This window comes from Festucalex cinctus, chromosome 12, assembly GCF_051991245.1.
Source record: "Festucalex cinctus isolate MCC-2025b chromosome 12, RoL_Fcin_1.0, whole genome shotgun sequence".
Taxonomy (NCBI): Eukaryota; Metazoa; Chordata; class Actinopteri; order Syngnathiformes; family Syngnathidae; genus Festucalex; species Festucalex cinctus.
Genome location: NC_135422.1, coordinates 17,105,607 through 17,127,447, shown reverse-complemented (window position 1 = coordinate 17,127,447; position 21,841 = coordinate 17,105,607). Strand labels below are relative to the sequence as shown.

At 37.0% G+C, this 21,841-nt stretch overlaps 1 protein-coding gene across 2 annotated transcripts in view; it reads left to right on the top strand.

Annotated features, from left to right (window-relative positions):
• The window catches only part of atr (ATR checkpoint kinase), a 42,320-nt gene that overhangs the window by 9,464 nt on the left and 11,015 nt on the right, over positions 1 to 21,841 (top strand). Inside the window, exons 11-35 of one of the 2 annotated variants that reach the window (XM_077540036.1) lie at positions 291 to 544; positions 1,519 to 1,709; positions 1,783 to 1,883; positions 2,787 to 2,958; positions 3,479 to 3,634; positions 4,967 to 5,161; positions 5,354 to 5,539; positions 5,608 to 5,703; positions 6,786 to 6,916; positions 7,033 to 7,176; positions 7,242 to 7,335; positions 8,663 to 8,788; positions 10,353 to 10,559; positions 10,812 to 10,925; positions 12,070 to 12,185; positions 12,482 to 12,602; positions 14,045 to 14,182; positions 14,412 to 14,571; positions 15,677 to 15,843; positions 15,993 to 16,157; positions 17,201 to 17,292; positions 18,004 to 18,095; positions 18,215 to 18,392; positions 19,434 to 19,619; positions 19,902 to 20,061. In XM_077540036.1, coding sequence (XP_077396162.1) covers positions 291 to 544; positions 1,519 to 1,709; positions 1,783 to 1,883; positions 2,787 to 2,958; positions 3,479 to 3,634; positions 4,967 to 5,161; positions 5,354 to 5,539; positions 5,608 to 5,703; positions 6,786 to 6,916; positions 7,033 to 7,176; positions 7,242 to 7,335; positions 8,663 to 8,788; positions 10,353 to 10,559; positions 10,812 to 10,925; positions 12,070 to 12,185; positions 12,482 to 12,602; positions 14,045 to 14,182; positions 14,412 to 14,571; positions 15,677 to 15,843; positions 15,993 to 16,157; positions 17,201 to 17,292; positions 18,004 to 18,095; positions 18,215 to 18,392; positions 19,434 to 19,619; positions 19,902 to 20,061 — 3,742 coding nt within the window. Of the gene's footprint in view, positions 1 to 290; positions 545 to 1,518; positions 1,710 to 1,782; positions 1,884 to 2,786; positions 2,959 to 3,478; positions 3,635 to 4,966; positions 5,162 to 5,353; positions 5,540 to 5,607; positions 5,704 to 6,785; positions 6,917 to 7,032; positions 7,177 to 7,241; positions 7,336 to 8,662; positions 8,789 to 10,352; positions 10,560 to 10,811; positions 10,926 to 12,069; positions 12,186 to 12,481; positions 12,603 to 14,044; positions 14,183 to 14,411; positions 14,572 to 15,673; positions 15,844 to 15,992; positions 16,158 to 17,200; positions 17,293 to 18,003; positions 18,096 to 18,214; positions 18,393 to 19,433; positions 19,620 to 19,901; positions 20,062 to 21,841 lie in introns of both variants that reach the window. The other variant, XM_077540034.1, reaches the window with a different exon arrangement.

The window sequence follows — 21,841 nt, the reverse complement described above, 5'->3', positions numbered from 1 at the left end:
TGTGTCCCAAAAAAACAACAACAACAACCAGCCACACATCAAATATTGATTTTTGATTAGATTTTTCTCAAAAAATAAATAAATAAAGAAATAAATTTCACATTTTGGGAGCAGTAGTTTTGTTGTAAATGTAACTGACAATAAAACAAGCTTTTATCTCATTCACTGCCATTGACGATTATGGACGCCAATGTATCCATTTTAACTTCGCTGGCATGATTTATTTAAAATGTATCGTACGTATGTAGGTAAAAGTATACAGTACACATCTTTTGTGTGCCAATCCGCAGTCCCAGGCTGGCGGACGGTTCCGAGAATGTCCTAAGGGAGCTGGCCAGGCTCGTGGGCCATCTTAGCTGCATTCAGTCGGGGCTCTCGCGACTCAGCGACGACGCCGACGACGATCGTCCGGAAGAGCTCATGTGCCTCGGCCTCTGCCTGGCAGCCGAACACCCCAGCGTCGCACCCCCATCCCTGACGGCGTCCTTTGTCAAACCTTTCCTGCCTCTGCTTGGACTGCAGGCGCCAAGTAGCGTCAAAATAGGTATTGTTCCCAAAAATCTTTATCATATACAGCCTGGGAAGTATTCACGTTTTGCTATGTTACAGATATATTCCTACATTGATTGCATTCCTCTTGTTCTTCAAGATTCTACACACAACATGCTCCATAATAAAATATATATATATTTTTTAATTTTTGCAGAATTATTTTGAAAAATTAAACAAATAATGTAAAACACATGAAGCGATGTGAATACTTAATACATATTAACAGGACTTAATTTTGTCCATAGTTTATATCACTGCCTTATTCCAAACAGAGTTTTCCATTTGGATATTTAAAAATAATATTTAAAAAAATGACGACAAATATTTAAAAAAAGAATGAATTGGAAAACAGTAAAAAATAAATCGATCTCCTTTTCATTGCAGGGTGTTTTAATTGTACAGTATATCAAAATTTCAGAAAGAAATTACATTTCATACATTTTGAGAAAAAAATAAAATAAATATATAAAATAAAATTTTTGCAAAAATGCTGTAACACAAATTCATGTTTTCTTTTATTTTGAAGGAATTAGAAAAAAAACATCTACATTTATTTTTTTCAGATTTTCAATTTGGGTTGTGCATCCAATTTTGAGAAAGGAATTTCATTTAATCAGTTTTGGAATTAACCTGAATTAAATGTGGAACTGTTTTTTTTTTTTTTTTTTTTTTTAACAAATTAGCAAAAATTTCCCAAACTTTTTTTTTTTTTTTTTCGCATTGTCATTCTGGCTTGTGTGTACAATTTTGAGCCAATCCATTCAGTGCATCAGGAAATACCGCTTCACTTTTTCACAATTTTTGGTCACTATTTTAAACACTTTTGTCATGTTGACGTTAAAGGCCGCTGCGTATAGAATTTTGAGTGGGAGAAAAAAAGGAATTCAGTTCATTTTGGAAAAAGTCTGTAACAAAATGATGCCAATCCTTTTCCAACCCGTTGAGTATGTTTTGATTCCCCGACAGCATTCCTGCAAGCGTTGCCACACCTCTGCCAACACGTCCATCTGGCTGACGGCAGCGATGATTCCCAGGAGCTTCTCTCCGCTCTCATCAGCCTGATAGAGGATTCAGACCTGGGCGTCAGAATGGGCTTCAGCCAATCGGTGCGCTTCCTGCTAAGGGACCCCGCCCCTGACAGCAGCCCTGTGAGCGAGGTGAGTGCTTGGAATGCCGGATGTTGCCTTCTTTGAGGAAAATGTGTATGCATGTGTGTCTTTGTGTTCCCAGCTGCTGACTGTTCGTCTCAAAGAGGCCTTCAACAACGCCAAAGTCAACAACGACGATGACCTGCGTCACACTCTCATCCTCACCACCGGAGAGATCGGCAGGTATAGATGCTTACGGCGCAGAGAGCTTGTGCCAAATCTGTCAATTTATTGATGGGTGTTGCTAAATTAAAACATTTGAGAAAGACAATAAACAAATACAACCCCCTTTTTTTTCCACTGCCACTCTGATGACATGTTGAAGGTGGCACATGGATCCAAAAGTTTTAGAAGGTGATTTTATTTATTTATTATTATTATTATTATTATTATTATTATTATTTCCTAAGAAAGAGCTCAGAATTGTTCATTCGGCAGTCTTACCGATTCAACATCTTATCATCATTGCTCTCTTTCTTTTTTTTGCATATGTGCGCATTTGTGTGCTTGTGTATGTGCATTTGAGTGTGTGCGTGTGAATTTGTACTCATTAGTTCACCTAAAACCAATTAAAATCCCATTACCCTTCACCTTAACCGTATACTTCAGTCTCTCGCCAGAGTCATGAAGTTCAGAAGGTCAGGAGACCAGAGGAAAGGTTAAAGAAAGAAAGATGAATTTAAAGTGAAATCCAGCACCAAATAAAGACCACCTGCCACCCACATAGTTACAAAACCAGAATCTTACACCAACCCCAGAAACCTCTAAATTCCAACAGATTAAGGAGATCTCAAGAGACCAGAGGAAAAACTAAAGAGAGGAAGGAGGGAAGGATAGATGAAGCAGAGTGAGGTCGACAGACACCAGCATCCACTGATTCAACGAGCAGTGGGAGGGAGAAGCGAATTCTGTTTGAATTTGAGTATGTGCTGGTGTGATGCATCTAGCATGCATAAGGACCGCCACCAAAGAGGGGAGCACAGCCCCTGCCAGCATCCCCCAAGCCGTGGCAGCACCTTGGCATGTTCATTATGTTCATTGTAGATTTTTTTTTTCCCATTGTACCTTCTGCTCTCCCTGCTTCAGAGCCTCTCAGGGCAGTTTGGTGTCCTTCTCCCTGCTGCATCTACTCCACTGTTTGCTTTCCAAGTCGTCGGCCGTGTCGGTGTGCGCCTACACTCAGATCCGAGCGCTGGCGGCCACCAAAGGAATCGAGCTGCAAACGCTCTTCAGTCAGCACAAGAACCCCATTTGTCAGGTAAACGAGCAGGGAAGGTGAAAGTTATATGCGGGTGGACCCAAAAGGAGATATAATCAACAATGTCAAGTTTTGTGACCCACCGTTACTATATTGTCTTAACTCATTCACTGCCAGTCATTATAGAAAATTTTTACATTTCCAATACTCACGTGATATTACATTCAATAATTATATATAAACCGAATCTACCAAATAACAGAATAGACTCCCTACTTTTTGTCCCGTCCCGTTCTTTTATAATTGACAGCAGAAAAATGTAGGTTTGCCAAAATACAGCCATTTCTCCCATGGACTCTGAAACTGTGTTTATTTCCTATCAAATGGGGCAATGATGTCATCTACCGGTGGTTGGGCATCAGTAAAGTTGTTTCCAAGTTTGATATTTACAGTGGAGCATGCTCAGATTCGCCCCCATTTAGCACCGCTCTAAAAAATACAATTGACAAGTATACTTGTCAAAGGCAGTGAATGAGTTAATATCACATGATACTAAGTATGTACGCGTGTTTTGTTTTAGTTCCTGGTGGAGTCGCTGCACTCGCGTCACTTGTCGGCCCTGCGCGGCACGCCGCACCAGAGCAGCGAGTCGGCACGTCAGAGGGAACTGGCGCTTGACATCCTGGCGCAGATCGCGCACGCGTTCGACTTCCCGGACCTCCACCGCTTCCTCTCTGTACGCACTCGCCGTCACACAACTGCATATAAGCGCCACTTTGGTGGTAAACGTCAGCTTTACAGATGCCACGTCTCATCTTGCAGCAACTGGATCCAGTAGTAAAGACTTTGAAATTGCATGCGTGCATAATGATGGGCAAAAAAATAAATATATTAACAAGTATTGTATTTGATGTGGAAACTACACAAAATACGCAAAAATGCTGGGGGGAAAAAAATGAAGAAACATTAGGGGAAAATGATGGAAAAATACACAAAAAGTTATAGAACAAATATTAGAAAATCATACAAAAATATATGCACAAAAATGAGAGAAAAATAAATATTAAATTGGAAAAATGCACAAAATTGACAAACAAAATTAAAATATTGGAAAATAGTTTAAAAAGGGACAAATATGTCAACCTAAATAGAATAATAAATACAATTAAAAAATCATAAAAATATCTATATTTATTCACAGAAATTAGATAAAATGGGGAACATGCACAAAATTGAGAAAAAATAAAATATTGGAAAATGGTAAAAAAAAAAAAAGACAAATATGACAACCTAAATAAAATTATAAATTTATTTTAAAATATCTTGAGAAAATTAAATACTTGTGACTAAAAAAAAAAATAAAAATCTGCACAAAATAAAATTGGAAAAAGTAAAAAAAAAAAAATAAAGATAACTATAACAACCTAAATAAATGCCCAAAAAAAAACCTTGCTAGCTGTAATTACATTTGCTAGAACTGATGTTTATCACGATATGAAGGTCACGATACGATAATTATCACGATATTGTGGGGGGAGGGTGGCGATATTTAAAATGGATATTGTTAAAAAAAAAAAAAAAAATACTAAAAAAAGCACAATATTTTGCATATAAACCATCTACAATCTCTAACAACAATATTGAGGCACTTACTTGCTAATAGAAGAACACATTTGCTTCACAAGCAAATTAGGTTCCCCTTCATCTGACAATTAGCATAGATTTTAAACATAGAAGGCCAAAACATCCCTAATGAAAATTAAATTGCACTATTAAAACTAGCCACTAGAGGGTTTTTTAACAAATATGTTCCTTTTAAATATTGTGAACATGATGACGACGATATTGTGGCAGTTTCAATATCACGATATCACGATATTGCCTTTATCGTTACATCCCTAGAACTGATAGCATCATGTTTCCCGGTAGATGTCGGATGCAGAGCAGACGTGACATCTGTGAGGCGTACATTTTCAGCGCAGTTGAAAGAAAACGTGTTGTTTGATGAAGTGCGAATAAATAGTGAATATTATTCAAAGATGTTTCGCTCATACTACGGGATATTCAGCGGACGCTGCAGGTGCTCTTGCCCTACTTGGCGGCCAAATCCAGCGCCACGGGGTCCGCCCTCATCCGCACACTGGCCAATGAGCTGAAGGCCAACCGGCGGGAGATCCTGATCAACAACTTCAAGTACATCTTCAGCCACCTGGTCTGCTCCTGCACCAAGGAGGAGCTGGAGAGGGCCTTCCTCTACCTGCAGGTAGGAAACCACGCCATGCCAACCTAGTTCGGCAGTTAGGTAGAGTCAAGCTGCTAAAATAATTTCGTAGATTAAACAAAAAAAAAAAGGGGGAGTATACATTGAAAAATAAATGGTAATAGTTGTAAAGTGTTTTTTTCCCTTCCTCTCTGTAGTAGATGAGATCCTTAGCAACTTGATTTGTGTGCTCAGAGCGAGACTGAGATCGAACTGGGCTCACTTCTGCGCCAAGACTTCCAAGGCCTTCATAACGAGCTGCTGCTGCGCTTGGGCGAGCACTACCAGCAGGTTTTCAACGGCCTTTCCATCCTGGCCTCCTTTGCGTCCACCGACGACCCCTACCAGGGACCCCGCGACATCACAACCCCGGAGCAGATGGTAACAAAAATGTGGTTTGAAATGATTTTATTATCGTATGATATCATTGATTCACTCAACGCGCGTAGGTGGACTACCTGCAGCCAAAGCTGCTGGGAATCCTTGCCTTCTTCAACATGCAGTTGCTCAGCTCCAGCGCGGGAGAGAAGGACAGGAAGAAGATGGTGAGCTCAACTTTGAAAAAGAAATGGTCAAATACTAGATGGGCAAATGCATGACTGTCAGTGGATGATTGTTTCAATAAAAATATGTATTAAAGTAAATGTTTCAAATGTATTAGATTTAAAAAAAAAAAAAAGTATTAAAAAAAATGGGCAGGGGGGGAGACAAACCCAAGACACATATATACGCATTTATATTATAACATAGAAAAATGTAAATATATATTTTAAAAATTGAGAAATATTATTAATTTTTTTAAGATCAAATTATTTCAGGAAATAAATACAAAAAAAATAGTACAAAAATACACAAATATGAGGGAAAATGCATGTTATTAGCTGGAAAAATATACAAATATTAGAAAAAATGTTTGAAAAAAACAGGACGACAAAACTAATAAAATTATATGAAGAAAATAAAAACAAAATACACAAACTTTGGTAAAACAAAACAAAATATGAACTGATAAATTCACAAATATAAAAATGTTAAAAATAAATAATTTTATGAAAACAAAATATTAGTAAAAATGCAAAATTTTAGATAAACATAAAAAAATATTAGATCGAATAAAGTATAATATGGTAAAATAAAAAATACTCAGATATTGTGAAAATTATAATTGTTTTTTTAAAGTAAAATACAAAAATAATAAATATAGTATATATATAACAAATGACTAAACTAATAAAATATGAAGAAAATAATAGAAATAATTTCTTTAACAAGACAAAATATACAAACATTGGAAAAACAAAAAATATGAACTGATAAATTCACTAATATAAAAATGTAAATTATTTTATAAAAAACAAAATATTAGTAGAATAATACAAAATATTAGTGAAACATACAAAAATATTAGAACGAAGTATAATATGGAAAAAATTAAAACAAAAAATGCTCAAATATTGGGAAAATTGTAATTGTTTTTTTTTAAAGTAAAATACAAAAATAAAAATAGTGTATATAATATATAACAAAGGAAAAATGTTAGGAAGATCTAACTAGAAGAATTTATGATGGAAAGCATCATTTTCAATCTTCAAGGTGTGTTATTACTTGTGTGTCTCCTGTGTTTGAGGCGCTGACCAGCGTGATGGCTCTGATGCGGCTGATGGGCTGCAAACACATCAGTTTGGTGCGTGTGAAGATGATGACCACCCTGCGCACGGGCCTCCGCTACCGGGAAGACTTTCCTGTGCTCTGCTGCCAGTCAGTGCCGGACCTTATTCACTCTTAATAGCTCTTCTTTGACACACAAGTTCTAAATTGCATTGAAATGCAGACTCTGCCATATCTTTTTTGGACGGTTTGCTCTTTGCCCGCAGGACGTGGGAATGTTTCGTGAGAAGTGTGGAGCCGGTGCATCTGGGGCCCCTGTTGAGTCATGTGATTGTGGCGCTCCTGCCGCTCATCCCCCTTCAGCCCAAAGAGACCGCCGCCATCATCCGCTTCCTCATGCTGGACAACAGGTTAGCCATTAGGTGCCATTACTGTAACTCACATGGATCAAGTGTTATTTTATTTCACGCCACAGGGAAGAAGTCAACGACTACCTCCATGAGATTTACTTCCTGCCGGACCATCCCGAGCTCAAAGACATCCACACTGTGCTGCAGAACTACAAAAAGGTGCTTTTGACGGTGCTAGTTGGAATAACTGGATGGATGGATGGATGGATGGATGGTAAAAAGGTGTATATTGTTGACATGTAGTTGGCATGATGAAATACTGGCTATGAAACACTTAGCAGCAAGCCAATTCTACACTCATTCGCTGACACCCACGTCACTCACCATACCATGCCCCACCTATAAAAAGCCACCGTATATACACTAGGGGTATCAAAATTAGTGCATTAATTTTGAGTAAAAAAAATAATAATTCCTTTAACACCACTATTTTTTTTTTTTTTTTTTTTTTTTTTTTTTTTTTTTAAACGTGTGATTTATGACCGGCCCTTACTTGGAAAGCCTGTACTTGGGAAATTCCAATCGCAATGCAGCAGACATTGTCCATGTCAAAAATTAGCAATAATAATTTTAATAATGCATATATTTGTGGAGTCCGGTTCGAGTCCAGGCTCGGACCTTCCTGGGTGGAGTTTGCATGTTCTCCCCGTGCCCGCGTGGGTCTTCTCCGGGTACTCCGGTCTCCTCCCACATTCCAAAGACATGCATGGCAGGTTAATTGGGCGCTCCGAATTGTCCCTAGGTGTGCGTGTGAGTGTGGATGGTTGTTCGTCTCTGTGTGCCCTGCGATTGGTTGGCAACCAGTCCAGGGTGTCCCCCGCCTACTGCCCAGAGCCAGCTGAGATAGGCGCCAGCAGCCCCCGCGACCCTTGTGAGGAATAAGCGGTCAAGAAAATGGATGGATGGATATTTGTGGAGACTGGGGTCAAGTTGTATTTTACAATTTTAAAAATGTGCATAATTTCATGTTACTTCATGTTAAAGATTAAATAGCTCTTAACTCATTCAAACCCAAAAATGTATAAATACGTTTTTAATACAAAAATATTTTATTGTACATTTATAACAGACATATAATTTGCGATTAATCCTGAGTTTCCTTTTGAATTCATGCGATTAATTGCGATTAAAAATTTTAATTTTCTGACACCCCGAGTTTACACAAAGGCTGCACAAGTCACAGTACTACAGTAGAATGTACGGATAGAGACCTCAAGTGGACAATATAATAGGAAAATTGAAAAGTGTAGTTCTGTCTTTAAAAAAAAAGACAAAACAAAAAACAAAAGGAAAACTATAAATAAGATTCAAATTTAAGTTAAAAAAAAGATGAAATAAATGTATTTTTTGCGGTTATGAATGTAAACACACTGTTTATGACCATTTTAGGCAGAAATCCAGGACTTCCAAAGGCTTCACATACTTTTTCTTGCAACTGTACACCAGCAGACCAAAACTAAAACGCACTGCATATTTATTTCCTTAGTTGGCGGCCAGCAACAGCGACCTGGCTTCGGCGTTGCAGCTGTCCATGAGAGCCGTTCAGCACGAGAACGTCGACGTCCGCATCCATGCACTGACCAGCCTCAGAGATATGATGCGCAGCAACCAGGTGAAAACACGACATGTGCTCGCTTATAGTGGAAAGTCAACCTTAAACATTTCTTGACAATAATGTGTTATATGTGACCTCACTCGTCCAAACATGACATTCTGATTAATACTGCATTTGTGGAATATGAGTTATGGAGCAAAATCCAGCCGTTTTTATCTATCTCGGGGGCGGCCATTTTGCCACTTGCTGTCAACTGAAAATGACATCACAGTTTCTCTGAGGTCTCAGGCAACAACCAATCACAACTCAGCTTCAGAAAACAGGTGAGCTGTGATTGTTTTTTTTTTTTTTTTTTTTTTTTTTTTTTTAATTTTTTTTAATAGAATTTACATTTTATATTATATAGAGCCATCACGCTGGTCAGCGCCTCAAACACAGGAAACGCACTTTTAATGGCTTAATTCAATAAGTAATAACGCAGTGGCACCTTGAAGATTGAAAATTATGCTTTCCATCTTAAATTCTTCTAGTTAAATCTTTCTAACATTTTTCCTTTATTATATGCTATATTTTTGTATTTTACTTTAAAAAAAACAATTACAATTTTTCCAATATTTGAGTATTTTTTGTTTTAATTTTTCCATGTTATACTTCATTCTATCTAATATTTTTAATATTTTGTATTATTCCACTAATTTTTTTTAATATAAAATAATTACAATTTTTATATTTGTGAATTTATCAATTCATATTTTGTTTTGTTTTTCCAATGTTTGCGTGTTTGGTCTTGTTAAAAAAATTATTTCTATTATTTTCCTCGTATAATTTTCTTATAGTTTTGTTGTTGTCCTTTAATGTTGTTTTTTTCTAAAATATTTTTCTAATATTTGTATATTTTTCCATCTAATAATGTGCATTTTCCCTCATTTGTGTATTTTTGTACTATTTATTTTTGTATTGTTGTAATTATTATTATATTTTCCCTATTTTTTGTATTTATTTACTGAAATAATTTGCTCTTTAAAAAAAAAAAAACATTTTTTTTTATTTTGTAGTCATAATTTACAAATTAGTGTATTTTTTTATTACCTAACTTTTTTTCTATATTGTGTAATATTTGGAGTAATTCTTTTGTATTTATCACAGCTCAGCTTCAGAAAACAGGTGAGCTGTGATTGGTTGTTGCCTGAGCCCTGCGCAACATTGATGTCATCTTCAGTTGACAGCAAGTGGCAAAATGGCCGCCCCCTGAGATGGATAAAAATGGCTGGATTTTGCTGCTTAACTCATATTCCACTAAGCCAATATTATATCTAAGTCTAAGTCAAAGTCTTTAGACCACTGGGGCTGCATAGAACATATTTCAATATCAATATCAAAAACAATTTTTTGGATTGACTTCCCTTTTTATCTCTTCTTGCCCACTTTACAAATCCAGCAGAGTTGGTCAATATTCCTTAACAAGCTATATGCATCCGTCAGATCCATTTATGGTGCCAGAAAATGGCCGATGTGCTGACTCGCAACAGCCGCTCTTCTTAGCGTTAGCTATGCATTATTGTGGTTCATGAATACAGGTACAGCGCTACAACCTTGTTTGGCTTTTTGGGGGGGATCACAGGAGCGGCTCTCGAGGCAAGTGTGCGCCAGTGAGTCCGTGGAGCCGGTATTTTCCAGTTTGGTTTCGGTGCTCCTCAAGGGTTGCCAGGAATCGTCGCCGGAAGCCCGACTCTTGTGTGGCGAGTGTCTCGGCGAGCTGGGCGCCGTGGACCCGGGACGCCTTGACCTGTCGCCGTCGCACATCCACGGTGACCGCAACACCTTTGTGGTATGTCGGGGGGGGGGATGCTTTTATTTGCACCAACAGTCGGCACGAAAATGTTTCATGGCCCCATGCTTGAGATTCACGCTCGATTGAACAGCAAGTTGGTCGTTTGGGTTTGAGGCGGCCATTTTGGCTGAATTTCTGTGCTCATACTTGATGATTACTTGGAGAGTTACCTATATGTAAAAAAGATCAATCTGCAACGTCCCATTGATCTCTCCTGGTATTTTAATTTTGCTTTTGTGTTTCAATCAGCGCGGCGTGGATGACCCCAACTTTGCTTATGAACTGCTGACCGAACTGACCCGAGCTTTTCTGGCTTACGCCGACAACGTCCGAGCGCAGGATTCTGCTGCTTACGCCATCCAGGTATGTCCATGTCACACAATAACATAAAAATTGCAATACTACCGGTATATCAAATCAAATATCAACTTTTTGTTAATAAAATGAACATGAGAAACGTTTATAAAACTAACTAAAGCTAGATATAAATATTGCAAGACGTCCTTCGTTTTTGTCTTTGAGCTTTCGGGCTTCATTTTAAATTCACATATTTCTGTATTGGCGATCTACGGAAGCGTATACTTGGGGGGGGGGGGGGGGGGGAATGTTTTTCTGACAATTTTTGGGGGGACCTTTGTTTTTTTTGTGTGTTTTTTTTCTTCTGTTTTTCACATTTTTTTTCTGTTTTACTGAATAGTTTTTTTCTGTCATAAAAAAATTCAGAAAAACAGGGTAAAAATTATTCAGAAAAACAGGAGAAAAATGTATTTAAAAAAAACAACAACAGAAAAACAAATTAACAAATTAAAAAAACAAAGCACCAGATCAAATTTTTTTCCTGTTTTTTTTTTTTTTTTTTTTAATAATCCAACCCCCCGTTTTTCTGAATATATTTTAATGTTTTCTGAGTAATTTTTCCTCCTGTTTTTCTGTTTTTGTTCCTGTTTTTTGGAATAGGTTTATAAGTGGTCAAGAAAATGGATGGATGGATGTTTTTGTTTTTGTTTTTGTTTTTTTAATGACAGAAAAACTGGAAAAAATATACAGAAAAACAGAAATAAAAAAAAAAAACACAAAAAACAACGCTCCCCCCAAAAATTAGTCAGAAAAACAGGATTTTTTTTTTTTTTTTTTAAGTCAATGCAATACACTTCCGTATTGAGATCAAACAGTTTGAGAATTCTAGTTTACATTATTACACAATACTTATTGATCTTTTTTAAATTATTATAATTATTGCACTGGACAAATACTCCATATATTAAAAACATTTAGAACAATTAAAATTTAAATAAAATAATTTTCAAAAGTATGACGCTATACTTAGTGATCTTTTTTAAATTATTATTATTGCACTGGTAAAAAATACTCCATATATTAAAAAAAATACAAAAGGAAAACTAAAACTAATAAAAACTCAAATAAATATGAGTGTGAATTTGTGTGTGCGTAATGTCCAATTATGTTTGTTGTTTTAAATTCATGTGATGTGAATCTTTTACCGAAGGAGCTGCTCGCCATCTTCGAGTGCCGCGAGGGTCGGCTGGATTCGCCCGGACGCCGACTGTGGAGGAGATTCCCGGAGCACGTCCAGGAAATCCTGGAGCCTCACCTCAGCAGCAGGTACGACAGAATCTCAATCGTCTTTATTGGATGTATGTAAAAATAATTTGTATGACATGTTAGGTTCGTTGGCGTGAATGCTTGTTTGTCTACATGTGTCCTGTGATTGGCTGGCTCTTATCCAAAGTCAGCTGGGATAGGCTCGCTCACTTGCGATTCTCATGAGAATAGATGGATATCCAAAGATATATGAGAAATACATAACAGAAATATGAGCTAATAATTCTGATGAAAGTATACACAAATATTGGACGGAGGAGCTCCTCCTTCCTCATCAAGTGTCACCTACGTTGCAGGTACAAGAGCAGCCAGAAGGAGACCAACTGGTCCGAATTGAAGAAGCCCATATACCTCAGCAACCGGGGCGGCAAATTCTCCGACTGGGCTGCCACGTGGGCCGCCTATCTCATCAGCAAAGTGAGAAACTCGTTAAAAATGTTGATTTGCTAATCACCAGAAGTCTGTGGTTCTTTTGTTGCTGTTAACTCATTCACTGGCAGCCATTTTCACTGAAGCAACCCCCTTGGGTTGGATTTTGACTGATTTTGCAAGGCCCACAGAATATTGTGTTCGATTGCTATAAAAACATGGAACCTACCAAAAGAAAGATTAGAGTCTCTTCTTTCATCCGGAAAAAAAAGTATCTGTTTCCATTTTGCAGCAATTAGCATTAGGATATAGCTAAGTTTCATTAGTATTCACATTCCTGGTGAAAACACTTGACAAAAAGATCTTGTTGCAACATGGCCCTGGCTGATTTCTTATATGCTGTTGCCACCTGCTGGTCGTTTTTTTGTAATAAATACCATTGCTTTAAGTGACCTCTTCATGTCAGAAGCTGCATCAAAGCCTTCTGTATGCGCTTGCATAAAAAAAACAAAAAAAACGTGTTAATCAGTTTTTGGCTTTGAATAAGTTAAAGATTTGCACTCTGCTAATTGTGGGAATGCTGAATGTTATTGTGATTTTTATTCTCCACACTGTTTTGCCGCCTAACAACTCCCACATAATACTTCCAATTTACACTGTTAAAATTTCAACTAGCTTCAAAAATTCTGCATCCCGGGGTATATATCGTCTGATTCCACATTACTTAGTGATTTTAAATGTTTAATAACTTTTCCCCATTCATTTTCAATGCGACATTAAAAGCATTCCATATGTATTCAAATCTTAACATTTAGCTTTCAGCATTCCCACGCAATTTCTCCAGAAATTGCACTTAGTCTAGTTCATCGTTGGAGTTTCTCATAGCCCTTAAATCCAGGTGTGATAGAGCAGTGGTTCTTAACCTTGTTGGAGGTACTGAACACCGCCAGTTTCTATGCACCATTTACCGAACCCTTCATTGAAAAATAAAATCATTGTTTTCAAATTCAGCTTTGCTCGTTAGCTAGTTGTGCTGGACTGGAATTGCTCAATTTGGCATTGCAAATCATCCAATTAGGATGCTGACTCCAATCACTCAACTCTGTATTTATAGAGCGCTGTTTTCTTAAGATACAACAAAGGGGTGAGCGGATACAATGAAAATAGTAGAGGCCCCAGAATTGAACCCTGTGGATCACCATATGACAACTATATGAAAATGACTACAAAATGAGGCTCAATAAAATTCCTGTATACAGTATTGTTTATGTAGTGTACGAGTAATGATGGGAATAATTGAATTAAAATTAAAGAATGATGCCATACAATTATTACAATATGGTTGTGCTAGACTGGTAAGATTAAAAAAAAATATACATATATTTTTTATAGTAAAAAAAATGAATGATTAAACTATATCATGTAATTATATTTTAGTTCTACTAAATAATTATTGGTTTCATTTTTTTTGTGGGTGTGCGGGGTTTCAGGTGCGGCACAATTTGGCCAGCCGAGTGTTCATGTGCTGCAGTTTCATCATCAAGTACGACTACAAGGTGACCATTTACCTGCTGCCTCATGTGCTGCTCTACATGCTGCTGGGCTGCACGTCGGCCGAACGGGAGGAGGTGAGTGGTCACCCTACATAGCGAATATAAGAAAACTCATAAACATAATTAATATATGACTACTAACATTACTGCTGAGAAGTTGTGAAGCCTCCTGGTTTTATACTGCCTCCAGGTGGCCAAGGTGTGCAGTGCAGAAGAAGCAGCATAATGACAACTGAATTGAATGACAAATGGTTTCATTCTTTGCATTGTTTTGAAGGCAAAACTCTTGTGCATTTTCCTCCAGGTGACAAAGGAGATGCTGGTCGTGCTGACGGAGTGCGAAGAGTGTGTCCAGGAGACGGCCTCCAGCCGTTGGCAGCTCAGCACTCAGACGGTCTTCAGCATGCTGTCGCACCTCACCCAGCGGACCCGCCGCATCCTGTACCTCGAGCCCAGCGACAGCGGTACCAATTTCAATTGAAACAAATCCACGTGCGATGAGAAGGAAGCAAACTCAGCTTTCATTTCATGGGTGTTAAATGAGCCTTTTTTATTTTTCATACTAATAAATCAAGCAGGTGCCAGAGTTGATAAAATTGTGTTGACTTTTAATCATTTGTGGCTACTTAGTACTATGTAAATATATTACATTTATTTATTTTTTTGGTTCAAGTAAAAATATCTTGAAATAAAATAGATATATTTATTATATTGATCAGGGGATGTCGTTACTATTTGTCAACTGTGGGCATGTGAAGCCCTTTGAGACTTTTGTGTGATTAAGGGCTATATAAATAAACTTGACTTGACTTGAAACTTGACTTGACATATTTAAAAAAAAAAAAAAAAAAGTCAATTTGAACAGATATTTTAATTTAAAAAAAATCAAATTGTAAATATATTTTGAAGTATATTAAAATATACGTAGAAATTCAAACAAAAGTAATTGAAAAGTTTAAGCATATTTATCTTAAAAAAATTTGAACACGTAATGGACCAAGAATGCCAAAATAATAATAATTAAAAAAAAGAAAGGTTTAAGCATATATAGTAGCAAATTAACAAATATGTTTATGAATTACAGTATTTACAAAAATAAATAAAAAAAGAACCCCCGCGACCCTTGTGAGGAATAAGCATTTAGGATGGATGGATGGAAAATACGTTTCAATACAGTAAATAAATGATAAAACTTTCATTTTAAAGTATTTTAAAGATATATTACAATCCCTCAAACAAAATTAAGAAGATTAAATATATATATTTACGTCTTAAAAATTAATTAAGCACATTTTAATACGTTGAAATGAAATTGAGACATGTTTAAAAAAAATAGACAAATATATTTCTAATAAATAAATTTAAATATGGAAATTTTTTAAATGTGTAAAAAAAATCCATAAAATATATTTGCAACATATTTTTTAAAATAAATTATAAAACCTCTAACAATCTTACATCTAGCAAATTCTATTTTTACATTTGTTATTTTTATCCATGTTAGTATCATATTTAATAGAATTTAATTTTATTACATATATATTTGTATTTTTTTGGTTCTCGTAGCAGAGAGTGGCGAGTACCAGTGCGTGGTGACCTTCCTCAAGGGCATCCCGCAGGATGTGATGGCCAAGGCGTCGCTGCGCTCCAAGGCCTACACACGCGCCCTCATGCACTTTGAAGCCTACATCCTGGAGGGCAAAGAGAACATCCAGGACCACCTCAGCTTCCTGCAGGTGAGACCGCCGCGGTCACTTAAAACCAGCTGATACCGCCACCAAATACTGAACCTGGCATCAGAATGACCAACTTTCAAAATATGATAGTTTTGGGCTCGTGTCCCATACGCCTCTGTCCTAAAACTTTAGCTTCTTTCCCGCCACAGACTCTGTACGCCGCCATGCACGAGCCCGACGGCTTGAGGGGAGTGGACGCCCTGAGGCGGGTGGAGCCGTCGCTGCGGGAACAGATCCTGGAGCACGAGAGCATCGGCCTTCTGCAGGATGCCACCGCATGCTACGACCACGCCATACAGCTCCAGTCCGACCAGGTAGACAACTGCTTTCTGGATCCAGGACTTCTACAGAACTTTTTATCACGTTCACAAAACTCAAATTAACTCATTCGCTCCCAGCCATTTTCACAGAAGCAATCCCGTTCACTCCCGGCTGTTTTCCTGGATTTTGACTGATTTTGCAAGGCCCACAGAATATTGTGTTCTATTGCTATAAAAACATGGAACCAATCAAAAGAAAGATTAAAGTATTTTCTTTCATCAGGAAAAAAGTATATTTTCATCTGTTAACGTTTTGCAGCAATTTGCATTTGAATATAGCTATGTTTCATCATTATTCACATTCCTGGTGAAAACAATGACAAAAAGAGCTTGTTGCAACAATGCTCTGGCTGATCTCTTATACTCTGCTGCCACCTGCTAGCCATTTTTTGTAATAAATACCATTGCTTTAAGTGACCTTTTCATGTCAGAAATTGTATCAAAGCCTTCTGTATGTTCTAGCATAAAAATAATAATAAAAACGTATAAATATGTTTTTCGGAGTGCAGGGCAAAGTATTCAAAACGTATTTATACGTTTTTGGGTTTGAATGAGTTAAGTTTCATCAATTTTCACAAATCTATTTAAAATTGTGAGGAATTGTGAGCTTTTTTTCAACATGGCCCTCGTTGATCTCCTTTGCTCTGCTGCCACCTGCTGGCCGTTTGTGTAATAACTACCATTTCCCCAACCGTTCTTTGCAGTTGAGAGGCTGCATCAAAGCCTTCTGTATAAAAAACAAAAAACAAAAAACAAAAAATGTATAAATACGTCTTTGGGACACTTCAAACATAAAAAAACATATTTATAAGTTATTGGGAGCAAATGAGTTAAGAGGTGTTTTACAGATGTGCCACACCCGTCCGCATTTCTTTACTGTTTCAAACCATTCCATCCGAAAGTCTCCCATTCCACATTTCAACATTGCAATTTCTGGCAATTCCACAGCGCTTTAGTTCAGTGTCAGTTCTTCAACATTCATCGTCAAAAACGTCCTGTAGATTGTATCACCTTGTTCACTTTGTCCCGCTGTGTAGATCGGCCACTATCACGGCGTCATGACGTCCCGCTTGGGCCTGGGCCAGCTGTCCACAGTCATCACGCAGGTTAATGGAGTGCTGGCAGACAAGTACGTACTTTACCTTAGGACAAGAACATTACAAAAAATCCTTCCTGGCTCTATTGGACTCCGTAAATTGAGCTAAATGGCATTGAAGGGACATCTGCACACAGTCTAGCCATAATCATAAATCCTTAAATTACTTTTACAGGCGCACGATTATCTTCTAGGGATGTAATGCCGCTAAAAATAACATTATTATGCATACATTTTTAAAGGGATAATTGACTCATTGAGCCATTTTCAGCAGTAAAAAGTTAATATTTTGTCTATAATTAATGTGGTAACTTCATTATTTTTCATGCACAATTAATACCTTTAATAAAAAGTATTTTTTTTTACTTGCTGTCGACTGATGATGACGTCACCTGCGCTGAGGAAGTAGTAACGACCAATCATGGCTCAGTTTACTGCTCAAACCCAGAAAACAGGTGAGCCATGATTGGCCATTACTGACTTCCTCAGCACAGGAGATGTCATCATCAGTCGACAGCAAGTAGAAAAATTACTTTGTCAAATACATTCTAGACAAAATATTACCTTTTTTTTCACTGGTGAAACTTGTTCAGTGAGTCAAGTTATCCCTTTAAAACCTTTTTTTATTGTATTTTTTAAAAGTTATATGATATGTATTTAGTCTGTTAGGACCACGCTAGTTAATTTTTCACCCCCTGCCCTGCTACACTGATATTCACGTCGACTTTGACATGCCGCGTTAAGGCAGCAGTGGACCTCGGAACTTAACGCCTACAGAGTGGAGGCTGCCTGGAAGCTGGGCAAATGGGACCTGCTGGAGGACTATTTGAGTTCGGGTATTGAAATAAGCCATTGTTCATGACTGATTTTTATTTATTTTTTTAACTTATTATTATCCAGATTTTCCCTTAGCTAATATGACCCATGTGTGATGTTAATGCAAACGTGCCCACAGACCTCCGTTCCAGCACGTGGGGAGTGCGACTGGGTCAGTTGCTGCTGGCGGCCAAGAAGCAAGATGGCGAAGCCTTCTCCGAGAAACTGAAGTTGGTCCGGAAAGAGCAGGTGGTCCCGTTGTCGGCCACCAGCTACGAGTGCGGCTCATATCAGAGAGGATACGAGTACATCGTCAGGTCTGTTGTTGGCTTTCTTTCTGAATTGTGCACTCGGAAAGTATTCACATTTCCCACATTTTGGCATATTTATAGGCTGACTCCAAATTTGATGACTTTTTAGCATTATTTTTTTAATGACTTTATTAAAACCCATTCACTGCCAGTCATTATAGAAATTTTTTACATTTCCAATACTCACGTGATATTATATTCAATAATTATATATAAACCGAATCTACCAAATAACAGAATAGACTCCCTACTTTTTGTCCCGTCCCGTTCTTTTATAATTGACAGCAGAAAAATGTAGGTTTGCCAAAATACAGCCATTTCTCCCATGGACTCTGAAACTGTGTTTATTTCCTATAAAATGGGGCAATGATGTCATCTACCGGTGGTTGGGCATCAGTAAAGTTGTTTCCAAGTTTGATATTTACAGTGGAGCATGCTCAGATTCGCCCCCATTTAGCACCGCTCTAAAAAATACAATTGACAAGTATACTTGTCAAAGGCAGTGAATGAGTTAAAAATAAAAATTAAGAAATAATGTATGTATATTTCATCAGTAAAAGTGTTCATAGCAATGATCTTTTTCTTCATTTTATATAATAATCTTATTAAATAATGGATTTAAAAAAATCCATTATTTGTCCACACAAACCTTCCCTAACAACATAATTTTTAAAATCAATGTTTTTTAACTAAGAAATGTGCATATGGATTTAGTAAGTGTTGACAGCACTTCACTTTTTCCAAATTGTATATTTTACAGTCTAATTCCAAATTGGATTTTTAAAAAATCCTCAAATTTCTACGTACAACACCCTTAACCTTTTTTTTTTTTTTTTTTAAATAAAAATGCTCACCATTTTCTTTGCTTTGATGTAAAGGGCATTATAAATAAAATATATTATTTATTTTATTATAATGACAATGATTTTTAATTATTGCAACAGTTATAAAACAATTAAAAAAAACACAAGAACTGTTTTCCATTTTATTCATGTTGTCATAACTGTATTTTCCCCACTTTTCTGTTCATTGTTCGTGTGGTATCAGGCTGCACATGCTGAGCGAGTTGGAGCACACGTTCACTGAGCTACAGAGGAGCGAGGGAGGCTCCTCCCCTGGCCTCAGACAGCTTCCCTCTCATTGGTCGGATCGGCTGGAGATGACCCAGAAATCCTTTCGGGCCAAAGAGCCCATCCTGGCCCTCCGCCGTGCCCTGCTGAGCCTGCAGTCAAAGTAATAACGCACAAACTGATATCACCTATCGATGCTACTTCGTGATAATTGAACACCTCGCTCAAGTAGGAACAAAAAAACGTCCGGTAAATGTGGTTATCTCATAGACCATTCTAGATGCTGTCACATGAACACAGTTGTAATAAAAAGCAGGCGAACGCTTTGGAATTACGATGTCTGGATTAATAATATTGATGATAATAATAATACCCCCCGAAATTACTACTTCCTATGTGCACAATTTGTGCAATATAACCTGTTTATGGTCTTTGCCATTTCCAGACCTACGAACCAGAAGCTGGTGGGCGAGTGCTGGCTCCAGAGCGCCCGGGTGGCCAGGAAGGCCGGACATCACCAAACGGCCTTCAACGCGCTCCTGAACGCTGAGAACACGCACCTGGCCGAGCTGCTCACCGAGAAGGCCAAGTGGCTTTGGTCCAAGGTAGGAAGGATGTCAGCGTATATTCCAGAACCACTCACAAAAGTTGAAAATATAGAAAGACCATGTGATCCGGCAGAGTAAAATGTACTTTTCTTGATGTTGATAAAAAATAAAAAAAAATAAAAAAAGTAAACCTCGTGATAATCGGTTGAAAAATGAGCAAGTTAGGACTTAATTTCAATGTAAATGCATTGCCTTTAGTGGGAAATTAGCCCCTACCAATATGGCCGCCACATAAGCTCGCCGTTAACCAGGCTGCTGCAGTCCATTGTCGTATATTTGTGTTTTTTTTACACATTACGCTACGTAAACGAAGGGCAATAGACCATTAAACTTTAGCAGAGCAATTGTTGCGAAATAGAAATATTTGTAAAAATATGAAATAATATTTTAACTCATTAGCTCCCAAAAACGTATAAATACGTCATATTTTAAATGTTTTAATTGTCCCAAAGACGTATTTATACGTTTTTTATTGTTTTGTTTTTTTTATGCCAGAGCATAGAGAAGGCTTTGATGCAGTCTCTCGACTGCAGAAAATGGTTGAGTGGCAGCAGAGTATAAGAGATCAACCAGGCCATGTTAAAACAAGCTGATTTCCCCACAGTTCGAAGCAGCATTGTGAAAACCGATGAGACGTAGCTATGTTCTATTGCTAATTGCTGCACAGCCGAAACAGATAGGAACATACTTTTTTTTTCCCTGATAAAAGAAGAGACTCTAATCTCTCTTTTGGTAGGTTCCATATTTTTATAGCAATAGAACATTAATATTTCGCGGGCCTTGAAAAATCAGTCAAAATCCAGGAAAACACCTTAAAGTGAAAATGGTTGGGAGTGAATGAGTTAATTAGTGCTGTCAAAGTTAAAGCATTAACTAATTAATTAATCACAAAAAATTATCGCATTAATCATTGTATTACCACAGATTAATCACACTATTAATTTTGACCGCAGCTGATTCTTTTTAAGCCGACAGTGAATGGTTACATTAAAGGTAGCTGTTGGAGTTTGAGCAAGTAAAGCATTTAATAAATGTTTACATATGCCGTAGGTCATTTTTTTTTTCCCATTTTAAATTATGTAAATAATTAATTGATTAGAAAAAGCAGGATGAGCGTGTGCAGCGGATATAAATTTTTGAAGATGTCCTCATAGCATTAAATGTTGAAAAAATTAACACATAACAGGTGCGCTTCAAATTTAGCGGGCAAAATATCTTGGGGAAAAAAAGCCTTTTTAAGTCAGTGATTAATCATGATTAATCAAAATTCTAAGATGTGATTAATCTGATTTAAAAAATGTAATCGTTTGACAGCTCTAGTTTTTTTTTTTTTTTTTTAATTCTTTATTTGTAACTTTACAGACTTTAACAGATGGGTACAATTCACACATGCAAGAATATGCATATCATCATTCATCTCTCTAGAAAAACAAACAAGTCCCATCTAAAAATAAAACAACAACAACTACCAAAAAATAAAAATAAAATAAAATACTAAACAATATAACCAATATAGCATCAAGAACATCAGGGAGTGACCATAAATATTTTCCAGATTATCCTAGTTTAGAATTAAAGTGGGATTTTTTATTTTAATGTACCGTAACCATTTTTCCCAACATTTCTCAAACCAACCATGGTTCTGATTCACAATTGATGTTAATCTTTCCATTTCGTAAATATTTGTTACTATAGCCCACCATGTTGACATATCAGGGATATCCGGTGATAACCATTTTTTCTTTATCCTTTTTTTTGCTTGCAATCAATAAAGTAC